Source organism: Copadichromis virginalis, linkage group LG17 (genome assembly GCF_057382275.1).
Source record: "Copadichromis virginalis isolate Kocher_CV1m ecotype Utaka linkage group LG17, C_Virginalis_male_GT1.1, whole genome shotgun sequence".
NCBI lineage: Eukaryota > Metazoa > Chordata > Actinopteri > Cichliformes > Cichlidae > Copadichromis > Copadichromis virginalis.
In genome coordinates this window covers 38,470,418-38,494,486 of record NC_140634.1, presented here as the reverse complement: position 1 = coordinate 38,494,486, position 24,069 = coordinate 38,470,418, and the positions used below count along the sequence as shown (strand labels likewise).

Here is a 24,069-nt window from a genome sequence, read left to right as displayed (position 1 = left end):
CGTCGGAGCTTCGTACCGCGAGGAGTGGAACGCTCTGCCGGAAGTGAGTTTCCACACGGATTCTTTCGCATGTGGCACCGCTGTTACACATGTGTAAACAAGGCAACTTGAGGAACGGTTAGCTGGACAGACTGCTGTCAGCATTAATATAAGATTTAAAAACAAGAACAAGCTCTTTAAAGTACATTTTGATCCAAAATGGCGTCCACAGTACACAGTGACAGCGACGATGGCATGGACGCGTTCATGGACAAATTCAAGACCCAGCGGTATAAAAATGCCTTCAGTGAAAACGACTGGGAGGAGGTAAGGTTGGCTTGCGGAGACTATGTGCACTAGATAGAAAGCCACTTGAACCTGAATAAAATGTGTTAGCACGTCTTTGTTCTTATGTTGGTGGTTAGCAACAAGATGCTAACATGCTCAGTATCTCGTGAAGATATCGAAAAATAGCATCAGTACCAGTGCTGGTATCGGATCGATACTAGCGCGATAGAATCGATACTTTGCTGAATTGTGTCCGAACCTTTCTGTGCTGACTGTCACATCTATTTTATTTATAGCCCACAGACACATTTAGATTCCAGCCCCCCCCCGAAAAGAAAAAAATCAGTTTCAAAATACATGAAGCTGAAAGGTAAAAATCACAGTGATTATTAAAACGTGTTCAGAGCTTACAAATTAATAATGGTTAATCTCCGACTCTGTATGCTGCCCTCAGAGGTTAAAAGTATTAAAGTGTCCATATTGGTATCGGCATTACCGGCCATGGCTTTACTTGTATCAGGTAATACCAAAATGTACTGCTGTCTCACGCAGGAGTTTAATAAAATACCCATGTTCATGAAAAACGCCCCCGAAGAGATCGACCCACAGAAATACCCAGAACTAGCCTGCCTCCAGTCCATTATCCACGACGAAGACCGGCCTCCTGAAGGTGTGCGAACCACAGCTTTCTCTCCTCCAAGGCTTTGAATGTATTCGTGAAAACAGCTGAACAAATGTGAGAAACGTGTTCTTTTCCAGAACAAGCAAAAAGCCTGAAAGATGAAGGCAATGCCTATTTCAAAGAGAAGAACTACCAAAAGGCGGTGGTGGCCTACACAGCGGGTTTGAAGAAGAAATGTGCAGACCAGGACCTCAATGCTGTCCTCCTCACCAACCGTGCAGCATCACACTTTTACCTTGGTAAAAAAAAAAAGCATCCAAATGTCCTTTTGCTCTCACAAAAGATGACATTGTTTAAAAAAGATATGTCTGGGTTTTTCTTTTTTCCGTGACTCAGGAAATATGCGCTCTGCTTTGAATGATGCTGCAGCTGCAAAGAAGCTCAAGCCAGACCACCTGAAAGCCTTGATCAGAGGTGGGTACTGTTTTTAACATGTACTGCTATGATATGATGACATTGTGTTACTAGGCATGGAAATCTAGTGCTGGTTTCAGTTTAGATGCTCCAGATTTCTGTCGGTTATAGCTCTTAGAAAGCAAATGAATCCCATGTTTGTGCTTCTGCAGGCGCTCAGTGTTGTATAGAGCTGCGCCACTTTTCAGAGGCCATCCAGTGGTGTGAGGACGGGCTCAAGGTTCATCCTACTGACAAAAAGCTGCGGGAGCTGAGAGCAGCGGCAGATAAGCACAAAGTAACTACACTTCAGATGATCCTTGTTTTTTTATATATTATTTTTAGAAGTGGTGAAATCTTTAAAGCGCTGAAATAAACCTTGATTTGTTTTTGGTATCGAAGAGAGCAGCAGAGAGAGATGCCAGGAAGGCCAAGGCTAAAGAAAAGAAGTTGCATGGTGAGAAAGAAGCTCTTCTGAATGCCATAAAGGTAAGCATTAGAGATGGAGCATCTAACGTCGCTCACACGTCACACACATATTTGTATTTGACACTAATTGGCAGCTACCTGCCCCGGCTGCTGCTGCAGATTTATAGTTAGAAACCAGAAGTCCAGATGCTGCCACAGCCCTGCTGGAGGCGCCTAGCTATCAAGTCCAAGCCCAGCCACAGGCTCGTAGTTAATGGGCCCATCACTGGATGATGCGTTACCAGCGCAGGTCTCGTCTTCACCCTGGGCCAGGGCAACCGCCACAAACCATCCGATTCTACAAGGAGCTTAAGTCAAGAGGCTGACCCTACATATTAGAAGATGCATCTTAAACTGCCTTCACTATCTAAGTGAAAAATGAACGCAGAGAACGAAATTATATCAGTTATGATTTTGGCGTCTATACACAGGATCGAGGCATCAAACTCGTGCAGCCTGCGAGGGCTCAGCGGAGCGGTTCCGACAGTGAAGATGAGGACGAACGCTCTCCTGCGGCGATAGCGGAGCTCAGCCTGGATGGCCTCAGCTCTCAGGAGGTCACCGGGGCTCAGGTCTTCGTAGATGAGCAGGGCTCTCTGCAGTGGCCCGTTCTCTTTCTCTACCCCGAACATCAGCAGAGTGACTTCATCTCGGCTTTCTGTGAAAACAGCTGGTAAACGACTCCTGCCCTCAGTGACCAAGATTGTGCTAAATTTATATACAAATATCACTGATGATCGTTTTGATTATACATTCCTCCACTCTTTGATCTGTGACCTGTTTCAGATATCGTTTGACTAAAGTAAGACACGAGATGTAACTTTTATTAGAGCAGCATAAACGACAATAGCCAGTTTGTGTAATGTAAATGCCAACTGTGACCACTGGGAGTCACTGTTGAGCAAAAGGGACACAAAATGTTTTTAAAAGGTTTTTAAAGAATGACTCTTTTATGTAGGACAGCAAATTGAAGCAGTAAAGTGTGGAGAATAGTCACTCTTGCATCTCTCAGCTTCACAGACCACCTGGCAGTCATGTTTGAAGAACTTCCACCCTGGGACGCGGACAGAAAATACCTCCCACAAAATCTGCAGGTCTGTATGCTGGGCTTACAGGTGGGGAGGTGGGGGTGTTATTTTATGAGAACAGAGATCAATTAAAGTAATGATCAAACTTGTATAAAGCCTTTTAGTGGCTCCAGGTGGAGCCGAGTGAAGACTGGTTGGCTGTTTCAGATTGAAAATGGGGAAATGTGTTTGGCTTCAGTCATCAAACTATTCCCACAAATAACTGATGTTGTCTTTCACAGCTTTACTTTGAGGACGAGGAGAAGGAGACACTTTACCGAGTCGACCCAGAGATGTCACTTTTGAAAATACTGCAACACAAAAGGTAGATTTAATAATTTATTCTGCTGATGAGTGGTTTCAGTTTCATTTACACGATGGTCACTAAGAGCACTCCTCAAGACAAGTTCTCTTTATAATGCTCCTTTTATTAGGTGCTGCTGTGAGTTCCTTGTTATAGATGACTTCCTTCCTTATGTCAGATTTAAATGTATACCTGAGGGGTTATTAACTGTTAGAGAATTTACTTGTACCATTGTTTTCCAGCGTTGCTTGTTGTAACTTTCCTTCATGCTGGTTTCCTGATTGAATCTCTTCTGTTTTGCCAACAGGTATTTTGTGAAGGCGGGCACGCCCAGCTTCATCGTTTTAGTAAAAGGCTCTTCATACTGCAAGCAGTTTTTATCAGGAAGGAAAATACACGGACTGTAAGGAAAGGCAGAGCTTCAACTCACGCACATGAAAACCTCTGACATTCTCAATAACTGACTCATCAAACGTCACTGAAAATAAAACATGAGGTTTTGTAACATGAACTGTTTACACTCTTTATTTCTTTCTGTGAAAAACGGGTGAGTGTTGAAGTGTGTGAATTATTGCGCAACAGTCATCTCATCTATATATTCTAAGGTAAGACCCTTCATAGCATTAGAGAGAAAACAATCAGAAGATCCCCTTTGAGCAATCACTGCTGTTAGTCCAATAGTCACACAACTGGCATAGTAACTCCAACTTTAATGGTCGCCTTCTTTCGTACAACCACAGAAAAAAACTGACCCTCCAAAACTCTTTTACTGCCCCTTTCCCGCCTGCACGTAGCCATGCCCCCCCCCCCCCCCCCCCCCCCCCCCCACTAGACATTTGCACAGTAGGACACATCTTATATGATATATAATATGATCTCTCTGCTCCCTGTCAGCACTCTCACTGCAGCAGTTTGCTTTTCCTGATTTTGGTTTCAAATCCTTCAGATTTCATTTTTGAGTCTGAATGTTTTCTTTCTTCTACATCAGGCCAACATTTTTGCAGCACTCCTTCCAAAATCAGTAAGATTTTGATCAAAGAATTCAACTTCTCGGTGTCTTTAAGTTTTCATTTTTTGACATTTGTGAAAAAGGTTTAGATTAATAATAATGATAATAATAATAATATAGTTTAGTAATAATAGTTTATAGTTTAGATTTTGCTCCCAGCTGTATAACCCTATTGTTGCAGCCCTACCAGCCACAGCGCCGCCTCAGACCCTCAGGCAGGCTCTTTTAGCTTTACATGTTTTACTTATGTGAAGCATTCACTTAACAGTGTTTTTCACAATGGCTAAAATAATAAACTGGTGTTAAACAATTTTTTCCAGCTTGGAAGCCACGCCTCCTGTGACACTGCTGTGTTACAGTGGATAAGTCGGCCATGTGTGAGATCTCTGAAGCTGTTTGCATTGATAGTGTGATTTGATAAGCTCTTTATCTGCACACAGTTTCCAGGTCAAATTAAGCCCATGCTTTCTGTTTTGTAGGACATCATGTTCAAACTGACAGAGATTCATTCATTTAGTATTTAGTATTTATTTATTTATTGTCATTGTCAAGAACAATGAAATTGCGTTTGGGGCTTCCATACAACCCCAAAAAAAGAAGAAAATAATAAATACCCCTTAAAACCCAAGTGTACATATTTAACCCAGTGTGACTCCAATGCAATAAGACAATCCTTAGCAATAATGTTCGTAGAAATTCAGACAAAGACCTGAGAAACATGACAAAATACAACAATGCAACCCATTCAATATTATTGTACTGTGAGATATGATATCAGATATGATAGTTATCTATTTAAGAAAGAGGGGGGGGGGGCAGGAGGGGGAAGAGAATAAAGATATGATGCACCAATGCAGACCAGTTCATTGCTATTAAGAAGTTGGATATGGTTATTGTCCGTGAGAGGGGGGCAGAGAGTTCAGGAGCCTCACAGCCTGTGGATACAGGCTGTTGGCCAGTCTGGATGTTCTGGCCTGTATAGACCTGTACCTTCTCCCTGAGGGCAGCAGATGGAAAAGGTGGCGCGCAGGGTGATGTTGGTCCCGCAGGATACTGTGCACCCTCCTCAGACAGCGAGTGGGGAAGATATTACTGATCTCTGGCAGACTTGTTCCAATAATTCTGCCAGCTTCTTTCACCACCCGCTGGAGTGCTTGCTGATCGGCCTTGGTGCAGCTGGGGAACCACACTAGAAATCCATACGTCAGAACGCTGCTGATGGCACAGTTGTAGAAGTTCAACATCAGAGATCTGGGAATGTGTGCGCTCCGCAGTCTCCTCAGGTAGTAGAGGCGCTGTTGGGCCTTCCGTACAACTGAGGTGATATGGTTGCCCCAAGACAGGTCCTCAGTCACAGTTACCCCCAAGAATTTAAAACTGCTCACCCTCTCCACCGCCTCACTGCCAATGAAGAGAGGCAGATGGTTGTTATGACCCCTCTTCCGGAAATCTACAATGATCTCCTTGGTCTTTTTGGTGTTTAAGACCAAGTTATTGTCGTGGCACCATGACTCTAGTTGTTGCACCTCTGTCCTATAGTTTGTCTCATCATTGTTGGATATAAGTCCGAGCACTGTAGTGTCATCGGCAAACTTAACAATGAGATTAACAACTTAATTCATTCATTCATTCATTCATAAATGTCTTGGATTTCATATTTTTATTGATGAAAAAACACTTTACATCAGTTTTAGCATCAGAGCAGATCTAACACCACGTTTAGCTCTCTACATGCAGCTATGTTTTTCTCATTAGCAGAAAAATTAATAGACTAAAATTCAATCCTCTGTATTATTACTGAAGCTATGCAGTGACTAATCTAAAAAGGCGACTCATGCATTTAAACTAAATGTAATTTTTATGATTATTAGGAAGCTGATAGAAATATTTAACGATACTCTCAATTCAAAATGACTTCATTGTCTCGTATCACTGATAGAAACATCAACACAAACTCGGATTTCGTCACTGTGTGATCACAGTGACTGCTGGTTGAGCCATATAAGCAGCTGGCATTGGTTGTACAGGCATCATCATGGGTGCCTGCATGACTGGAAAAGGCTGCATGTTCACAATGTTGTTATTCTGTATGTTGATGACAGTGGGGGCTTGCTTACGATGCTTTAACTCACGATGCATCTGACACCAGGAGCACGTGGCGCAGCAACTGGAAATTACAATATCGTTAAGGAGAGAGCCCTGCAGAGAGACGGTAAAACCATTATTTCTTTCTTTCTCCTTTTCTGCTTCATGATATTGTCTCACTGTCACTGCTTCATACCTTGATGCCATATCTGTTTCGCATGGCAACCCTTACAGATAAAACTGCAGGAGGTGGACAAGTAGGGATCCCATAGAATGAAGGAGCAAACATTAAATCAAATAAAGGGAGAAGATTGTTCTCTCCAAACCTTCCTGCGACAGTTTGGGTGAGGCAGGGGCCGCACCAAAAACCATAGCAGCCTGAAAAACAGAAATACATCACCAAAGTGTTAACATGTCTGAAGTGCCTAAGACCCCAGAAATGACAAGAAAAAGATCTTAAACTTCTTACAAGTACTCGCATCCTCAAAGCAATCCAAGAGACCACTGTCCCAGTCTGTCAAGGGTTTTTCTGCCATTGTGTGTTGAAGTTCAGCCACAGACACTAAATAATTACTCTGTAAAAGTAGAATGAAGTAGAGAAAACCCAAATAAAACAATTGCAATGAAAGTCAGCTTTATACATCTTTGTCTTCTTTTAGCTGAGACGGAAAGCTAAAGAAAGATTCCTTGCATTTGACTTTGTTGATGTTTTTAACATTGTACTGTTAAATGTTTGGTCACGATTATAAGTATACTGTTTTATCAAGATTACAGAATTGAATCTGTTTCCAGGAAATGGAGTAACATATAGGATGGAGGGAAACATGCAAACAACTTGCAAATGATATAAAAAGAGAGCACATGAAAACATGAAATGTGGACAAAGAAGTTGCTAGTTTTCCATGAATACTGTTGTAAAAAAATAGGAACATGTTACACATGTTGTTGTTTAGGGTACATTACTTGTGAATCGGGACATGTTATATATAGCTACTTTGATATAGTCCGATTGATTGCAAGGCTAATTTCTGACGTTTTTATATTTCTGTTTAACCCTTTCAGGCACAGTGTCACAACAGTGGTCAGCTATTGATGGTATACTTCAACATAAACCACTACATTGGACACTGATGTGTAACCCCGTACCCTGCCGCCCACTGGTCAACCAGTTGTCCACCTAAGTGGAGATGTTAAACTCTTCTGAAAAGTACATGTTTTAAAAAAGCGAAGATCAAAAATCTATTTTTTCATGTCTAAAGATGAATAAAAATACTTAAGAAAAAGAAATCCAGATTGACACTGTCACTATTCATGCATGAAAGGGTTAAGTTTCTATTGTATATTCACCCTCCATCCATAATAAAGAAAACTGAACAAGTGAAATATCAGAATCTCTGATAAATGAAATAACTGAACTGGCAGCATCATTAACATCAAGCACTAAAGAAAAAAAAGAGATGACACAACAAACTCTTCACTTACTTCTTATTCTGCACTCTGATGTCTCTCCTCTCCAGCACTCAGTCACACTCTGTTCTTCTTTATCAAAGGAGGTCATGACACACAGTCCCAGTGAAAGCATTGGACATGTGAGCATGACTGGTACTGAATGTATTTTAATATTCAAACAAGTATTTTAAATTGGCTGCACAGAAGTTAAGTGACTGAGAGTGAACTACTGAAACCAGTGGTTTGATGTAAACAGAGCAGAGCAATGCTCTAATACATATAAATAAAGACTGAACGAATAACTGAATAAACGTATAACTGACTGCTGGATTGTAGCCTTTTAGTAAAACTTTGTAACCACTGAGAGAACTCTGGGTTCAGGATGAAGGCTACGAGGTCAAGCCTGTCATCATCACTAAAAGCAGCTTGTTAAAAACACTTTTAAATTGAGAGTTTCAGCATGAAAACTACTGCAATTTGTAACTCTTGTGCTTATTTGTGGTCATAGATCAACAAAGTCAGGAAAGTGAAAGTGATGGAGGAAGAGAGCCAAGAGCTGTGGCTATGAAGAGTTTGCTGAGTTTTCTTGGAAAAACAGAGATGGGAAAGTTGACCTGTGGTTATGCTTGTTCCTAGTAGAGGTGTTAGGGTTTAGTTTACATCAGTGTGCTTACCATCTTTCTCTCTTTTAACCGCGGTCAATAAAGTGTCTTTTGTTGTGTGTGGAGAATGCCCACAAACACCCAAATATAATACATTTAGAGACTGTAGTAGTTTGTGGGGCAGAGCTTCACTTTCATGCAGTGTTTGGGTGAATCTGATATTTAAAATGAACAGAGCCTTTGTCTACATAGCAACAATGTTTGCATGTTTGAAAGAAGGTGTGCCAAACTATGAGTAGGTGTCTGTTGCATGGATTCTTTTTCCTTGTTTCTCCAGATATCACTTCCTTGTTCAACTAAAATGATAACACTGTAAACTAGTACATTTGAAGGATTACATTTAGATTCCCAAAGCTTCATTATTTTATTTGAAGTTATACTATATCCATTCTGAGATATGCACACAAGTATGGTTTTAAGACAAATGCAGCAGTATGAGTGTGCTGGTTTGGGACAAAAATGTCATCTACCTACCAACAAGCAGAGGGTAAGTAGAAATCCTGTCCATAGGCTTGATTTTTTGCATTTGCTCAATATCTCTGTTTTAGAAATCACATGACTATCCAGCATTGCAACCAGGAAAGAGTTGCAGTCTTACACACCTCGTACTGATTTTATATAGTGGAGAGTACAGGGTGGGCCATTTATATGAATACACCGTAATAACATGGGAATGGTTGGTGATATTAAAGTCCTGTTTGTGGCACATTAGTATATGTGAGGGGGCAAACTCCTCAAGATGGGTGGTGACCATGGTGGCCATTCAGAAGTCGGCCATCTTGGATACAACTTTTGTTTTTTCATTAGGAAGAGGGCCATGTGACACATCAAACTTATTGGTAATGTCACAAGAAAAACAATGGTGTGCTTGGTTTCAACGTAACTTTATTCTTTCATGAGTTATTTACAAGTTTCTCTTTGTTCACTGCCATTGACATGTCGAAGAGGTTAACATGTGAGGAGAGGATCAAAATTATGTTGATATCTGGTGAACGCAGTAACCGTTTCATTGCAGCAGATTTCAATGCAAGACACCCTACGAGACCACCCGTCTCCCATGCTACAGTTAGCAAACTGCTTGCTAAGTTTCGTGAAACTGGTTCAGTGTTGGATTTGCCAAAATGTGGACGCAAGAAAACTGTCACTAATGAAGAAACATCAGTGGCTGTCCTAGCTTCATTCAGCAAGAGCCCACAGCGTAGCACTCGCCGCATGTCACTGGAGAGTGGCATTAGTCGAACATCCCTTCGGCGGATATTAGCTACTCACAAATGGCAGCCTTACAAACTCCAGCTACTGCAGCATCTCAACGAGGATGACCCAGATCGGTGCACAGAATTTGCAGAATGGGCAAAACAAAAATTGGAACAGGACCCTCAGTTCACGCAGAAGATTTTGTTCAGTGATGAAGCAAACTTTTATGTGAATGGTGAAGTTAACAAACAAAACCACCGCTATTGGTCTGACACTAACCCACATTGGATGGATCCCTCCAAGACTGTTGGACCAACAAAAGTGATGGTTTGGTGTGGTATATGGGGTACAACGATAGTGGGTCCATTCTTCATCAATGGAAACCTCAAGGCCACTGGATATTTGAAATTGCTACATGATGATGTGTTTCCCTCTTTATGCACTGAAGCTGGCACGTTCCCTGAGTTTTTCCAGCAAGATGGTGGACCACCACATTATGGGTGCCAGGTCCGAGCATTCCTAGATGAACAGTTTCCTGGAAAGTGGATTGGTCGTCGTGGGCCAGTTGAATGGCCCCCAAGGTCTCCCGATCTGACCCCCTTAGACTTTTATCTTTGGGGTCATCTGACGGCAATTGTCTATGGTGTGAAGATACGAGATGTGCAGCACCTGAAACTACGGATACTGGATGCCTGTGCTGGCATTTCTCCTGCGGTGTTGCTATCAGTGTGTGAAGAGTGGGAGAAGAGGGTTGCATTGACAATCCAACACAATGGGCAGCACATTGAACACGTTTTATAAGTGGTCAGAAACTTGTAAATAACTCATGAAAGAATAAAGTTACGTTGAAACCAAGCACACCATTGTTTTTCTTGTGACATTACCAGTAAGTTTGATGTGTCACATGGCCCTCTTCCTATTGAATAAACAAAAGTTGTATCCAAGATGGCCGACTTCTAAATGGCCACCATGGTCACCACCCATCTTGAGGAGTTTGCCCCCTCATATATACTAATGTGCCACAACAGGACTTTAATGTCACCAACCATTCCCATGTTATTACGGTGTATTCATATAAATGCCCCCCCCCCCCCCCCCCCCCCCCCCCCCTGTACAATGTGGAATTAAAGGAGCAAATAGTACAGAAGTGCATCTCATGTGTTTATTGTTGCATGTCATCTGTGTCCTCATGTTTCGCCTGCCGCGGCTGTTGGTTGGAGGAGTTGCAACATCTTGTCAACAGAAGACCTTTTAGGTTTTATTGGATTTTTTATATATAGATGAGTTTTATTGGTGGGAGTTTTATGGTTTGCTGTTGCTGTTGTCCACGCAGCCTTTAGAGTAAGCCTGTGGCTTCACACAACAGATTTCCTTCAGTTTTATTCCCTTGTTAGGTTTCAGCGGTACAGCTGCATTAGGCATTGTACTGATTTGCTTTCTAGTTATTGTGCATCAGGCGGCTGAAGCCATTGGCTCGGGAGTACCGCCGCAGTTTGTTTAAGACAGTTTGCCTTCCTCACAGCTGACAGTATGGTACATAAATATCCACTGCTAGTATGCACAGAAGACTAGGCTGAGTGAGTTAGTTTTAATAGGCAGATTAGTGGGGGATATTGCTCCTGTTAATTGTGTGTCCAAGATTTATTGCCTGACCAACGTGTTTCGGCTTGTGGCCTTCATCAGGGTCATCCTGGGTGACCCTGATGAAGGTCACAAGACGAAACGCAGCTTTATTGGCTGAGCAACATTCTCTGTTTTTGCTACCAAGGCGTGACATTCAGTTTTTTGATGGTGATTCGTTGCAATACCAAACCTTTATGAGAGCTTTTGAAGACATGGTGGAGAGTCAAGCTCACAGTGCTAAGTATTGTTTATATTTTCTCAAGCAATACACCAGAGGCCATCCAAGAGAAATGGTGAGAAGCTGTCAGTATATGCCTGCTGAGTATGGATATGCTAAAGCTAAATCTTTGCTCCTGGAAAACTTTGGCAATTCGATGAAAATTGCTGCTGCCTACATTGAAAGGGTCAGTAAATGACCTCCTTTAAAATCTGAGGATGTGAAGGCTTTGCCGGAATATGGGTTTTTATTAAGGCAATGTTGTAATGCAATGGGAGATGTTGAGTCCTTGCATGAGTTTAATGTCTCTGCTAACATGCAAGCAGTTATGAAAAGCTTGCTTTATAAAATCAGGGATAATCAGGAAATGTTGCGTCTGATCTGTTGAAGAGGGTTCACTCTAAAGTGGTTTTTAGTGATGTTGTTGAGTTTGTCAAAAGGCAAGTGAAGATTGCAAGTGACTGCGGCCGGTGGGCAAAATAGTGCTCTGTCCATAATACCAGTTACAGTGAAGTCCAAGAAAGGATAATCAGTCACTGATAACCTACGCTTTTCTAGATCCTGGGAGTTCAGCTTCATTTTGTACTGAAGGGTTCATGAATTGGCTGAAACTTTCAGGAAGGAAAACTGGCATTCTTTTACGTACAATGGGTCAGGAGAAGATGGTCAGTAGTTATCTTGTTTCAGATATGGAAGTAGTGGGCTTGGATTTAGATCACTACTGTGACTTGCTTGAATTATTTACACAGAAAAGCATGAATGTTCATCAATGCAATATTGCCCGATGGCCACATTTGGATGAGCTGTGGGAACGTCAAATGAAGGCTGATTTTCCAGAATGCATTCAGAATGAGCAGTTTGCTTTGTCTAGAGATCAGCAGTTTATGAAGTCAGTGATCGACACTGTTAAGTTGGTTGATGGTCATTATACCATTGGTTTACCTTTCAGGTGCAATCAGGTAAAAATGCCAAATAATAAGAAGGCTGTAGAACAGCGAGCTATGAGCCTTAAACTGAAGTTTATCACGGATGGCTTATTTCATGTCAGTTACACCACTGTTATGACTGGTATTATTTCCAAAGGGTATGCAGAGAAGGTGCCTACTGAAGAATTGGATCGCGGTGATGGAGGGTTGTGGTATATTCCACATCATGAGGTGCATCACCCACAGAAGAAGTAGTTGCGGGTTGTCTTTGATTATGGTGCTTCATTTCATGGAGTGTATCTGAATGGACAGCTTCTGTAAGGCCCAGTTCTTACTAGATTGCTAGTTGGGGTAATAAGTGCGTTCCGTAAAGAGCCTGTTGTGCTAATGGCAGATATTGAATCTATGTTTTATCAGGTCAGAGTACAAAGAGAAGACGCAGATCTGTTAAGGTTTCTGTGGAGGCCAGACGGAGATCATAGTCAGGATCTGGTGAAATACAGAATGAAAGTACACCTGAGGAGCCACCTCACCTCAAAGTTGTGCGAGTTTTGCCTTGAGGAAATGTGCAGAGGATAACAGAGATCAGTTCAGACTTGAAGTTGTCAATAATGTTCTACATAATTTTTATGTGGATGATTGCCTTACCTCTGTTGGGTCTGAAGCAGAGGGAGTGTTGCTCCATCAAGAACTTGTTGCTCTTTGTGCTAAAGGAGGCTTTAAGCTCACCAAATGGATTAGCAACAGAAGAGCAGTACTCGCTGGCATACCTCAGCAGGAACACTTAAAAACAAACCTCTCACAAGGAGAGGGATATTGTCCCTTGTGAGCTCGATCTATGACCCTTTGGGGTTTTTGGCACCTGTTGTGTTGCCTGCTGAGTTGATCCTTCAGAAACTGTGCAGAAATCGTTGTGGCTGGGATGATGTGTTGCCAGTTACTGTTGGACAAGAATGGACAGTTTGGCTGAATGATCTTTGCCTTCTTGCAGATTTTAATGTTGACCTTTTTTTTTAAACCTAACTTTGGAGATGTTGCTTCTGCTCAGTTACATCACTTTGCAGATGCAAGCGAGGAGGGTTATGGCACAGTCAGTTACTTTTTGCAATATATTAGAAATGAAATTTCAAGGTTTAAAGTATTTGTAGCAAACCGGGTGACAGAGATACTTAGTGTCCGAACCTTCTCAGTGGAGATATGTTAATACATCATGTAATCCTGCTGATTTGACTCCTAACCATCTGTTGCTGCTTAAGACCAAGCCATTGATGCCACCAGGAGTGTTTTAGGAGGATTTATATGGACAACGTCGATGGAGACAAGTACAGTACATGTCTGACCTGTTCTGGAAGCGCTGGGTTAAAGAGTCCCTGCCCCAGGTTCAAGCGCGTCAGAAAAGGCAGAGAATTGGACGGAACGTCATTCCTGAACTTCTCAGGGTGAGAGGTTCAGGCATCCGGGAGGGGCTCAGAGTAGAAGCGCTGCTCCTCCACATCGAAAGGAGTCAGATGAGGTGGTTCGGGTATCTGACAAGGATGCCTCCGGGGCGCCTCCTGGGTGAGGCGTACCGGGCATGTCCCACCGAGAGGAGGCCCCGGGGCAGACCCAGGACACGCTGGAGAGATTATTTCTCTCGGCTGGCCTTGGTGTTCCCCCGGAAAAGCTAGAGGAGGTGGCTGGAGAGAGGGAGGTCTGGGCTTCTCTGCTTAGGCTGCTGCCCCCGCAACCCGGCCCTGGATAAAGTGGAAGAAGATGGATGGATGGATGGTCATTTCGGGGGATGTGGTTATCGTTGTCGATGATTCTGCGCCTCGTAACTCTTGGGTGCCTGGAAGCGTTGTGGAAGCAATTTCTGATGGTAAAGGACTGTATGTCAGCTTCGTATTAAAACAAAGACTGGTTGTTTGGACGGGCCGATCATTAAAGTGTCTCTTTTAGAAGAAGCAGAAGAGTCATGAGGATTATATATACTTTATCAAATGGCTACTTGAATTAATGTGGATGTGTTTATTTTTGAATAAAATTTTATCCTTAAATGTTTGATAAAGCATTGATTATGTCTATCAATGTCTCCTACATGGTAAGTATGACGTAATTATTGATCTCAAATAATTAGGGGCCGGTATTTAGGAGCCATATGAGTTGCGTCACCTCAGCCTGTGTTTGAGTCTCTGTGTTGTTCACCTCCTGTCACTGTTAGTTACTGTTGTCTCTGTGCTCCATGTTCTGTTTCTGTGCCTGTCATGTGCTTCCTGTTTTATTTTGATAGTCCATGTCCTGTGTGCAGTGTGTCTGATTTTGCTTCCTTGTCATCTCATTATTTGTCCCGGCTGTGTCACCACCTGTTCCCCATTCTCTCGCTGTCCTGCTTGAGTATTTAAGTGTTTCTCTCTGTTAGTTGTTGTATCGTACCCTCACCGTGTTGTGTTTTCGCCTCTGTGCTTGTGGTAACATCTTAGTTCTCTGTTACCGGTTTTCCAGTTAGAGCTTCGTGCTTTGAGTTTAATTTTTCCGTCTGATAGTCCTGCATTTGGGTCCTTCCTCCTGCCACACAGCACACACAATGACACATTTTAAGAAAGACAAATTAATGAGGAGTGAAATAAAAAACGAAAAAAGCCACTGCAGGACTCCTGTTTGATCTTTATGGTGTCATGAAAGCTGTGAAGAGCACATCAGGTCTTCATCAATCTCAGTAAACTGTAAACTGATCTGAAGCAGAGTTTGGTGAATCTAAAGTAGGATTGCAAAATGATCATAAATGTCTTGGATTTCATATTTTTATTGATGAAAAAACACTTTACATCAGTTTTAACTTCAGAGCAGATCTAACACCACGTTTAGCTCTCTACATGCAACTATGTTTTTCTCATTAGCAGAAAAATTAATAGACTAAAATTCAATCCTCTGTATTATTACTGAAGCTATGCAGTGACTAATCTAAAAAGGCGACTCATGCATTTAAACTAAATGTAATTTTTATGATTATTAGGAAGCTGATAGAAATATTTAACGATACTCTCAATTCAAAATGACTTCATTGTCTCGTATCACTGATAGAAACATCAACACAAACTCTGATTTCGTCACTGTGAGACCACAGTGACTGCTGGTTGAGCCATATAAGCAGCTGGCACTGGTTGTGAAGGCATCATCATCATGGGTGCCTGCATGACTGGAACAGGCTGCATGTTCACAATGTTGTTATTCTGTATGTTGACCACAGTGGGGGCTTGCTTACGATGCTTTAACTCACGATGCATCTGACACCAGGAGCATGTGCAGCAGCAACAGGAAATTGCAATATCCTTACAGAGAGAGCCCTGCAGAGAGACGGTAAAACCATTATTTATTTATTTCTCCTTTTCTGCTTCATGACATTGTCTCACTGTCACTGCTTCATACCTTGATGCCATATCTGTTTCGCATGGCAGCCCTTAAAGACAAGACTGCAGGAGGTGGAAAAATTGGAAGGCCAAAGACTCTCGACACAACACAACAGCATATATCACACAAAGGGAGACAGTTGTTCTCTCCAAACCTTCCAGCAACGGTGCAGGCGAGGCAGGGGCCACACCAGAAACCATAGCAGCCTGAAAAACAGAAATACATCACCAAAGTGTTAACATGTCTGAAGTGCCTAAGACCCCAGAAATGACAAGAAAAAGATCTTAGAGTTCATCTTACAAGTACTCGCATCCTCAAAGCAATCCAAGAGACCACTGTCCCAGTCTATCAAGGGTTTTTCTGCCATTGTGTGTTGAAGTTCAGCCACAGACACTAAATAATTACTCTGTAAAAGCAGAATGAAGTAGAGAAAGCCCAAATACAACAATTGCAATTAAAGTCAGCTTTATACACCTTTGTCTTCTTTCAGCTGAGACAGAAAGCCAAAGAAACAGTAAAGTGCTTAAATGGTCTTCCCCGACCTTCCCTCTCTGAGCTGCACTTGCTTTTCCGCTCACATCAACTAACCGACTGCTCCTGGATGTGTCGAGGACACAGCGGAGGCTCAGACGGACTTTTGCCGTAGCGGGTCCCAAGTTTTGAAATTTGTTCCCATTTCACATTAGAGAGGTCTCTTCACTGCCAATTCTTAAACCCAGTCTAAAGATCCACGTCTTCTGCTTGGTGTTTGACCCAGTTTGAGATATTTATCATTCATTTAAAATTCTTTTACTCATGTTTATCTTGTATTGATTGTGTTGATAGGAGTTATGTGGGTAGTTCAGCTTCACCACTAGGGGGCTGTCTAACCAAATTGTGATATATACTGTGTCGTAGAAGCAGCGGCAGGTTATGTTTACGTACATGGATGTGAGCCACGTTAAAATAAAGAAGCTTGCTAACTACTACGGATGTTTTATTGAAAACACGACATGGTACCAGGAGTGAACCAGTAAAGCAGGTCATCATGGACAGTGTTAAGCCACCAGATGCCGTCAACTGGAACGGAAATGTGGACTGTGAGTGGCGAACTTTTAAACAGCGGTTTATGCTATACCTGCAAGCTGTCGGCCTAGATAGTAAGCCTGATACACGGAAGATTGCACTGCTTCTTACCGTAGCAGGTCCACAAGCGGTGGAAGTATATAACACGTTTGTGTTCGCAACTGCAGAAGACAAAGAAAAGTTTGACGAAGTAGTGAGAAAGTTTGATGAACACTGTTCGCCCAAAAAGAATGAAACATTTGAGAGGTACGTCTTTCGGTCACGTATACAACAACCTTCAGAGAGTTTTGATACGTTTCTGACTGACCTCAAGTTAAAGGCAAGAACATGCAATTTTGGACAGCTGCAAGAATCTATGATAAGAGATCAGATCGTATTTGGAATAAAAGATATAAAGATAAGAGAGAGGCTTCAGAGAGAGGCGGATCTGACTTTAGCAAGTGCTGTGAAAGTATGTCATGCCAGCGAGCTCGCCATACAACATGCAAAAACCTTCAGCAGGTCGCCGAGGGAAACAGACACGGAAAGCACAGCTGTAGCTGCAGTTAATACACGGCAGGCAGGGCGCACGTACAAAAAAGAACAGAAAGAATCAAAAGACACTTTCTTGTGCAAAAGATGTGGCACAAAACATGGAAGGAAACAATGCCCAGCTTATGGTAAAATATGCAAAAAATGCAATGGACAAAACCATTTTGCCAAGCAATGTTTTTCAAAGAATAAACAAAAAGAAAGAGTACACACAGTAGAAGAAACTGCTCTCAGTGACACGTTTTTTGTGGGAATGGTAATGCAGCACGATACACCCATGGACCAACCTGCAGTCAGTACAGTGAAGCAGGACAAATGGACAGAGATGTTACCAGTGAACGGAGCCCTGGTAACTTTCAAACTGGACACAGGAGCCAAGGCTAATCTGGTGAATGAGCTGGATGTGAAAACGATGAAAACGAAACCACACATATTCCAAAATAACAGTTTACTCCAAGCATATAATGGAGAACCAATCAAAACCAAAGGTAAATGCAGGCTCCGGGTACAAGTAAAAGAAAAATATCACAGTCTGATGTTTATCATTGTGCCAGAGGGACATGAATCTCTGTTGGGAGATAAAGCATGTGAGAGACTCGGCCTAGTCAGACGGGTATACAGTATAAACAGCTCTGAGCCCAAAAATGTGAAAGAAATCGTGGATCTGTACCCAGACATATTCAAGGGGTTTGGAGTCTTACCCTTCACCTACAAGATAAAGCTGAAAGAAGGAGCTCAGCCTGTGGTTCATGCACCTCGACGTGTTCCAGCTGCTCTTAAAGACAAGCTTAAAGAGGAACTAGAGCGGATGGAGGCACTGGAAGTCATAAGAAAAGTTGAAGAACCTACTGAATGGGTTAACTCCATGGTGTGCATTAAAAAACCAACCGGCGCTCTTAGAGTCTGCATGGATCCGAAAGACTTAAATGCTAACATACAAAGAGAGCATTACCAGATACCTACAAGAGAAGAAATAACAAGTGAAATGGCTGGTGCAAAATTTTTTAGCAAACTAGATGCGTCCCAAGGATTTTGGCAACTCAAACTTCATGAGGACAGTACAAAATACTGCACGTTCAACACGCCATTTGGGCGTTACTGCTTCTTGAGAATGCCTTTTGGAATTTCTTCAGCTCCTGAGATATTCCACAGGACCATGGAGCATATGATCGAAGGAATCGAGGGAGTCAGAGTTTATATGGACGACATCATTTTGTGGGGATCCACACTACAGCAGCACAATGAGAGACTAGTAAAGGTTTTGGAAAGGGTGAAACGTTATGGACTTAAACTGAACAGAGTAAAATGTCAGTTTGGCGTGGGTGACATTACCTTTCTCGGTGACAAGCTGACAGCCGAAGGCATCGAGCCGGACAAGGAAAAGCTACGAGCTATACTGGAAATGCCACGTCCTGAAGATAAAAAAGGTGTGTTGAGAATCCTGGGAATGGTTAACTTTATTGGAAAATTCATCCCAAGCCTGGCGGCCAAAACAGTGCACCTGAGACAGCTTCTACACAATAGCTGCGAGTTCAGATGGAATGAAGAACTGGAAAACGAGTGGCAACAACTGAAAAAGACACTTACAACAGAGCCAGTTTTGGCGTATTTTGATCCAAAAAGAAAAACAAAAGTGTCAACAGATGCATCGAAGGCCGGGATCGGCGCAGTGTTGTTGCAGGCTTATGGAGACCACTGGAGGCCAGTGGCATATGCCTCAAGAGCAATGACAGAGACAGAATCTCGCTACGCCCAAATAGAAAAAGAGACATTGGGGCTTGTTTTTGGATTTGAAAAGTTCCACACCTATGTCTATGGTTTGCCAACATTTGTGGCAGAGACTGACCACAAGCCATTGATAGCCATAATCAAGAAAAACTTAAGTGAAATGTCTCCACGCATTCAAAGATTGATGATGAAACTACAGCGCTATGATTTCAACTTGATCTACACACCAGGTAAACACATTGTGTTAGCAGATGCACTCTCTAGGGCCACAACCCCAAACAAAGAGCAAAGCTCCACAGAGATGGATGTAAATATACATGTAAACCTGGTAGCAGAGTCACTTCCTGTGTCAGACAGAAAATCACATCAGATCAAGGCTGAAACACAAAAGGACTCTAGTCTGCAAAGAGTTATAACACTGTTGAATGGGAAATGGCCAAGAGGTGAATGCAAAACATACTACAACATAAGAGCAGAACTAAGTGTTGTGAATGGACTTCTGCTAAGACAAAACAGAGTAGTAATTCCACACTCACTGAGAGGAGACATCCTGAAAAGACTGCATGAGGGACATCTAGGCATAGAGAAATGCAAATGGAGAGCCAGAACAGCAGTCTATTGGCCAGGTATAAATGCAGACATTGAGCAAATGGTTTCCACTTGTGATACGTGTATCAAACACCAGGCAAAACAACCAAAAGAGCCTCTGACCATAACAGACATACCGGAGGAACCATGGCAGAAAGTCGGAACAGACATTTTCCACCTAGGAGGAAAAAACTACCTGCTGGTTATTGATTACTTGTCAAACTATCCAGAGATGGCATTATTGTCCAACATGTCAGCTACTTGTGTCATAACGCACATGAAATCAATATTTGCTAGACATGGGATACCACAGATTGTTCATAGTGACAATGGACCTTGCTATAGTTGTAGAGAATTCCAACTATTTGCTCAGGAATATGACTTTAAACATGTGACCTCAAGCCCCCTGCATCCACAGTCCAATGGGAAAGCAGAGAAAGGTGTGCACATTGTGAAACAGTTACTAAAGAAAGCACAAGATGGTAAGGCAGATCCTTATTTGGCACTACTGAGCTACAGAGCATCACCACTGGAGCATGGCAAGTCACCAGCAGAAATATTAATGGGAAGAAAACTACGGACCACTCTTCCTTACACAACAACCAGGAAACATAAACAAGTGAGAGACAAAATGAAACAGTTGCAGAAGAGACAAAAGGTCAACTTTGACAAGTCCTCAAAAAGTCTAAAACCACTCGCACCCAATGAAGCAGTCAGAGTGGAAGATGCAAACATCTGGGAAAAGAGAGCAACTGTACTGGAGGAGGTAAACCCAAGATCGTACAATGTGAAAACTGAAGATGGACTGATATTAAGGAGAAATCGGAGGAGTTTACTGTACACTCAAAAGACAATGGGACCATCGGAAGGACAGTGTGATGACAACAACACACCACCTGAACCAACAACACCCGTGAAGGACAGTGTGGAGCAAAGAGACCAGTCACCCATTGTCAGAAGATCAGCACGCTCTATCAAGCCACCTGATAGACTAAACCTTTAAGCATATATATATATGTATATGTTGGTGTATACATATATAGCTAGATATATATGCATATATCAAAAAGGAACTTTCTGCATTATTGTGTGTTCCGTAGTTTACACTGTCACAAGTGTTTGTGATGTTATTCAAGCTATGCAATGTTAGGTATGTTTCCATAGTGTTGTTCAGCAGATAACATCTAAAGAAAAGGGGATGTGTTGATAGGAGTTATGTGGGTAGTTCAGCTTCACCACTAGGGGGCTGTCTAACCAAATTGTGATATATACTGTGTCGTAGAAGCAGCGGCAGGTTATGTTTACGTACATGGATGTGAGCCACGTTAAAATAAAGAAGCTTGCTAACTACTACGGATGTTTTATTGAAAACACGACATTGATGTTTTTAAAAAATGTTTGAATTCTATTTTATATTTAATGTATTTATTAATAAGAATATCTCTAGAATATCCCAAAATCTGACATGTTTGTGAACCAGGACACGGACCCCATTAAGCCAGGTGACGTCTGGTCCCATTTGGCTTTAGTTACGCGTCTCTCCTTCATGCTCCATTGCAGGCTTGGGTATCAGTGCAGATCTACGTACATGGATTCCTTGCATTTGACTTTGTTGATGTTTTTAACATTGTACTGTTAAATGTTTGGTCACGATTATAAGTATACTGTTTTTAAAAAAAAAAAAAATTTAATTTTGATTTTTATTGATTAGCATTCAAATATCTCAGTGAAAACAGAACATAGATCTACCACAAAGCAAGAAAGCACGAGACAAGGCTAATCAAAAGGTACTGGCTGAAGCATTTGCTTATTACGCCAACCCTTTTCACAAAATATCTTTTTGCATGCAGCTCCTGTACACAGGGCTCGAAGCAAATAATAAAACAAACAAACAAACAAACAAAAAAAACTTTCCACCTTAGATAAGTAACTACATCAAAGCAAAAGAATCAAGAGGCTTTTTTTTTTTTTTTTTTTGCTCTTTTCATTCTTGATTTATATATTTTTCTAATACTCTATTTTTAAACATATTTTTAAACAAGGAAAATGAACTACACCTTTTTAAATCACTGTCATAACTATTCCACAGGTTAACTCCTCTAACAGAAACACATCTCTGCTTTATATTTGTCCTCATCTTGTTTTTTTTTTTTTAAAGAAATCTGTTCCTCTTAAGTCATATTGACTCTCTCTGACTTTGAACAGCTTCTGAGTACTGGGGCAAAGCAAGTTATTTTGTGCTTTATACATTATCTGTGCCATTTTATATTCAACTAAATCATAAAATTTCAGGGTATTCAGATTAATAAACAAATGTTAGTTGGTTCTATATAGTTTGATTGATTTATAATTCTTATAGCTCTTTTTTGTAACTTGAAAATATGAAGAGTGTTCGTTTTATATGCATTACCCCATATCTCCAGACAGTAAGTCATATATGGAAGCAACAGAGTACAATAAAGTGTGTATAATGATTTTTTGTTCAGGACATGCTTTGTTTTATAGCGAATAGCAATGGTTTTTGACATTTTTGTTTTCACATGGTTTATATGAGACTTCCAACTCAGCTTATCATCAATTATCACTCCAAGAAATTTATTTTCGTACACTCTTTCAATTTCAATTCCATTAACCCTTATTTTAGATACATTTTTCATTTGTCTAGTGCCAAAAATAATCAATATTACAATATTACAATATTACTTTATCAAGATTACAGAATTGAATCTGTTTCCAGGAAATGGAGTAACATATAGGATGGAGGGAAACATGCAAACAACTTGCAAATGATATAAAAAGAGAGCACATGAAAACATGAAATGTGGAGGTTTTGAGTTTTCCATGAATACTCTTGCAAATAAATAGTTACACGTTACAAGTTTTGAGGTTTTTTTTTTAGGGTACATCACTTGTGAATCAGGACATGTTATATATAGCTACTTTAACATAGTCCGATTGATTGCAAGGCTAATTTATGATGTTTTTATATTTCTGTTTAACCCTTTCAGGCACAGTGTCACTACAGTGGTCAGCTATTGATGGTATACTTCAACATAAACCACTACATTGGACACTGATGTGTAACCCCGTACCCTGCCGCACACTGGTCAACCAGTTGTCCACCTAAGTGGAGATGTTAAACTCTTTTGAAAAGTACATGTTTTAAAAAAGCGAAGATCAAAAATCTTTTTTTTCATGTCTAAAGATGAATAAAAATACTTAAGAAAAGAAATCCAGATTGACACTGTCACTATTCATGCATGAAAGGGTTAAGTTTCTATTGTATATTCACCCTCCATCCATAATAAAGAAAACTGAACAAGTGAAATATCAGAATCTCTGATAAATGAAATAACTGAACTGGCAGCATCATTAACACCAAGCACTAAAGAAAAAAAAAAGATGACACAACAAACTCTTCACTTACTTCTTATTCTGCACTCTGATGTCTCTCCTCTCCAGCACTCAGTCACACTCTGTTCTTCTTTATCAAAGGAGGTCATGACACACAGTCCCAGTGAAACCATTGGACATGTGAGCATGACTGGTACTGAATGTATTTGAATATTCAAACAAGTATTTTAAATTGGCTGCACAGAGGTGAAGTGACTGAGAGTGAACTACTGAAACCAGTGGTTTGATGTAAACAGAGCAGAGCAATGCTCTAATACATGTGAGTGAAAAGAGCAAGGGACTGAACGAATAACTGAATAAACGTATAACTGACTGCTGGATTGTAGCCTTTTAGTAAAACTTTGTAACCACTGAGAGAACTGTGGGTTCAGGATGAAGGCTACGAGATCAAGCCTGTCATCATCACTAAAAGCAGCTTGTTAAAAACACTTTTAAATTGAGAGTTTCAGCATGAAAACTACTGCAATTTGTAACTCTTGTGCTTATTTGTGGTCATAGATCAACAAAGTCAGGAAAGTGAAAGTGATGGAGGAAGAGAGCCAAGAGCTGTGGCTATGAAGAGTTTGCTGAGGATTCTTGGAAAAACAGAGATGGGAAAGTTGACCTGTGGTTATGCTTGTTCCTAGTAGAGGTGTTAGGGTTTAGTTTACATCAGTGTGCTTACCATCTTTCTCTCTTTTAACCGCGGTCAAAGTGTTTTTTGTTGTGTGTGGAGAATGCCCACAAACACCCAATATAATACATTTAGAGACTGTAGTAGTTTGTGGGGCAGAGCTTCACTTTCATGCAGTGTTTGGGTGAATCTGATATTTAAAATGAACAGAGCCTTTGTCTACATAGAAACAATGTTTGCATGTTTGAAAGAAGGTGTGCCAAACTATGAGTAGGTGTCTGTTGCATGGATTCTTTTTCCTTGTTTCTCCAGATATCACTTCCTTGTTGAGCTAAAATGATAACACTGTAAACTAGTACATTTGAAGGATTACATTTAGATTCTCAAAGTTTCATTA

At 41.2% G+C, this 24,069-nt stretch overlaps 4 protein-coding genes across 4 annotated transcripts; 2 read left to right on the top strand and 2 right to left on the bottom strand.

Moving 5' to 3' along the window:
* The first annotated feature begins 47 nt into the window (after positions 1–47).
* Positions 48–3,692, top strand: ttc4 (tetratricopeptide repeat domain 4). Its single transcript, XM_085437210.1, has 10 exons — positions 48–306; positions 820–937; positions 1,027–1,188; positions 1,286–1,363; positions 1,516–1,640; positions 1,745–1,831; positions 2,242–2,483; positions 2,823–2,904; positions 3,120–3,202; positions 3,489–3,692. Exons 1-10 carry the CDS (start codon positions 199–201, stop codon positions 3,586–3,588), a joined length of 1,185 nt encoding a protein of 394 aa, XP_085293336.1. The 5' UTR covers positions 48–198; the 3' UTR covers positions 3,589–3,692.
* A 2,141-nt stretch (positions 3,693–5,833) lies between these two features.
* Positions 5,834–7,833, bottom strand: LOC146689911 (cornifelin homolog B-like). The gene is made up of 4 exons (XM_085436657.1): positions 7,758–7,833; positions 6,745–6,850; positions 6,472–6,653; positions 5,834–6,389 (listed from the first exon to the last, which is right to left on the bottom strand). The coding sequence occupies exons 2-4, from the start codon at positions 6,809–6,811 to the stop codon at positions 6,156–6,158; spliced, it is 483 nt and encodes a 160-aa protein (XP_085292783.1). The 5' UTR covers positions 6,812–6,850; positions 7,758–7,833; the 3' UTR covers positions 5,834–6,155.
* Positions 7,834–15,112: 7,279 nt separating this feature from the next.
* Positions 15,113–23,151, bottom strand: LOC146689910 (cornifelin-like). The gene is made up of 4 exons (XM_085437413.1): positions 23,073–23,151; positions 16,034–16,139; positions 15,752–15,939; positions 15,113–15,669 (listed from the first exon to the last, which is right to left on the bottom strand). The coding sequence occupies exons 2-4, from the start codon at positions 16,098–16,100 to the stop codon at positions 15,433–15,435; spliced, it is 492 nt and encodes a 163-aa protein (XP_085293539.1). The 5' UTR covers positions 16,101–16,139; positions 23,073–23,151; the 3' UTR covers positions 15,113–15,432.
* On the top strand, positions 17,583–23,617 carry LOC146689909 (retrovirus-related Pol polyprotein from transposon 412). Its single transcript, XM_085436187.1, has 2 exons — positions 17,583–19,364; positions 23,558–23,617. Exons 1-2 carry the CDS (start codon positions 17,583–17,585, stop codon positions 23,615–23,617), a joined length of 1,842 nt encoding a protein of 613 aa, XP_085292313.1.
* Positions 23,618–24,069: the final 452 nt, after the last annotated feature.